Genomic DNA, 2,382 nt, shown 5'->3' with positions numbered 1-2,382 from the left:
GGGAGGGAAAGATAGAGAGAAATATCGATGTGAGAGAAACACATCGATTGGTTGCCTCCTGCACAAGCCCCAACCAGGGCCCAGGCCAGGGAGCCCTTGACTGGAATCGAATGAAACTTGGACCCTTTGGTCCGCAGGCTGATGCTCCATCCACTGAGCCAAGCAAGCCAGGGCAGGGAAGCTGTTTTCACCCATCTTCCCAGGTGACCTGGGTGTCCTGGTTTCCTGTCCTTGGATAAGTGCCTTCCCCCAGAGCTGGTCTCCCTCTTTCACAGCACAGCTTGCCCCAAAGAGGCAGGAAAGCCTGTAGGTGAGCACTTAGCACCGGCCTCCCAGGTACGCAGTATTCGAGGTACCTCTTCCCCCAGGGTGAGAACTGAGAGGTGCAGCCCCGCCCAGGGTGCGTGGGAGATAAAATCCCGCCTCCCCTGTTCCTCCTGGGAGTGGCGACTGGGAGGAAGGAGAGGGAATATGAATATGAATATGAATATAAGAGGTGGCAGGGCCAGCAAGGGAGTGATGTCGCCCTCTCCTGAATCCATCGAGGACCCAAACAAACACACAGGAACAGGCCCAGGAAGGCAGGAGAGGAAAACACGAATGACCCAAAGAAACAGATCAATGAAGGACGGCCACAGAGCGCACGCGGGAGGGTGGCGGGGGGGTCTGACCTTCAGTGTCAGCAGCAGCTGCACGGCGTTGGTGAAGGGCGTGGGAGTGGGCAGGCCCAGCAGGCTGAGGGCGCGGAAGAACAGGAGGTAGGAGAAGGTCCAGGCCAGGGCCAGGGCGTGGCAGGAGCTGGGGCAGAGGTAGGAGGAGGTGGTGCCGGGCTCTGGGAGCTGACCCGGCCTCCGCCTCCCCAGGTTCTAGCTACAAGCCCTCCCCCACCTGCCCACCTTCAGAGACAGAAACTGGGGGGCAGAATGAACAAGACTGAGAATGAGAAGAGGTTGAGAGAGCTTCGGGGAACACCCTTCCATCCACCTTTTACTGGGAGGAAGGAGAGGGAATATGAATATGAATATGAATATGAATATGAGAGGTGGCAGGGCCAGCAGGAATATGAATATGAGTATAAGATATGGCAGGGCCAGCAAGGGAGTGATGTCGCCCTCTCCTGAATCCATCGAGGACCCAAACAAACACACAGGAACAGGCCCAGGAAGGCAGGAGAGGAAAACACGAATGACCCAAAGAAACAGATCAATGAGAGACGTCCACAGGGGGGAGGTGGTGCCGGGCTCTGGGAGCTGACCCGGCCTCCGCCTCCCCAGGTTCTAGCTACAAGCCCTCCCCCACCTCCCCACCTTCAGAGACAGAAAATGGGGGGCAGAATGAACAAGATTGAGACAGCGAGAGAAGAGGCATAGCCACGTACAAATGCACAGAAATAAAGAGAATGAGAAGAGGTTGAGAGAGCTTCAGGGTGAACACCCTTCCATCCACCTTTTACTGGGAGGAAGGAGAGGGAATATGAATATGAATATGAATATAAGAGGTGGCAGGGCCAGCAAGGGAGTGATGTCGCCCTCTCCTGAATGCATCGAGGACCCAAACAAACACACAGGAACAGGCCCAGGAAGGCAGGAGAGGAAAACACGAATGACCCAAAGAAACAGATCAATGAAGGACGGCCACAGAGCGAGGCAGAGGTCAGGCAAGACTGAGAGAAGAGACAGGTTGCTACCTCTCCCCCCACCTCCCCCACCGCATCCTCACCAGGGCTGGGCCTGAATGAGGGCCCAGGTCCCCAGGATGGTGATCAGAGAGTGCAAAGTGTGGGGGCCACAGGTGAACAAGGTGAGCCCCAGGCCCACGGCGGCCGCCCCCCATCTCTTCAGCCCAGGTCCTGCAGGGAGAAGAGAGAGCATAAGCCTTCCAGGGGTTCACCCCTCTTGGCCCCCCCCCTCCTTATTTTCCACTGGGGTGGGAACCTGACTCACCAGCTTTCTTAAAGAGGAAGCCGATGGGGATGGAGATAAGCAGAACCACTAGATATGTCCACTCCTCTGGCGACATGGTCTGGGGGAGGGGCAGAGGTTCACAGTGAGAACCCAGGAGTCGGGACCCCCAGCCGCTCCCCCTGCAGGGATCCAGGAATCTGCTCCTCGGTCCCCGGCTGTCGAGGACCCTGGAGCCCTACCCTCAGCGCCTCTCTTTTGAGAACATAAGAATCCGGATCTCCAGGCCCTTCATTCTCCAAGAATAGATTCCACCCGTAGGCCCCCTCTTTCGGGAACCCAGGCCTCCAGCCCCCTCCTCTTACGAGGATCTGGTCCCCCAGCACGCAGGTCTCCCGACCCCCAGCCCGGCTCCGGCCCGCACATCTTCCCCCTCTCTCCTGCCTCCAGCCCCGAGGGCGGGCCTCCCGAGGGTCTTCCA

At 58.1% G+C, this 2,382-nt stretch overlaps 1 protein-coding gene across 1 annotated transcript in view; it reads right to left on the bottom strand.

Moving 5' to 3' along the window:
- The window catches only part of MBOAT7 (membrane bound O-acyltransferase domain containing 7), a 7,786-nt gene extending 5,696 nt beyond the window's left edge, over positions 1-2,090 (bottom strand). Inside the window, exons 1-3 of the mRNA XM_015561652.1 lie at positions 1,944-2,090; positions 1,720-1,849; positions 672-798 (exon numbers count right to left, since the gene is read on the bottom strand). Of these exons, the coding sequence (XP_015417138.1) occupies positions 672-798; positions 1,720-1,849; positions 1,944-2,019 (333 nt within the window). The 5' untranslated portion in view covers positions 2,020-2,090. The remainder of the gene's footprint in view (positions 1-671; positions 799-1,719; positions 1,850-1,943) is intronic.
- Positions 2,091-2,382: the final 292 nt, after the last annotated feature.

The sequence above is a fragment of the Myotis davidii genome, unplaced genomic scaffold (genome assembly GCF_000327345.1).
Source record: "Myotis davidii unplaced genomic scaffold, ASM32734v1 scaffold1997, whole genome shotgun sequence".
NCBI classification, from domain to species: domain Eukaryota; kingdom Metazoa; phylum Chordata; class Mammalia; order Chiroptera; family Vespertilionidae; genus Myotis; species Myotis davidii.
This window is presented reverse-complemented; position numbering and strand designations above follow the sequence as displayed.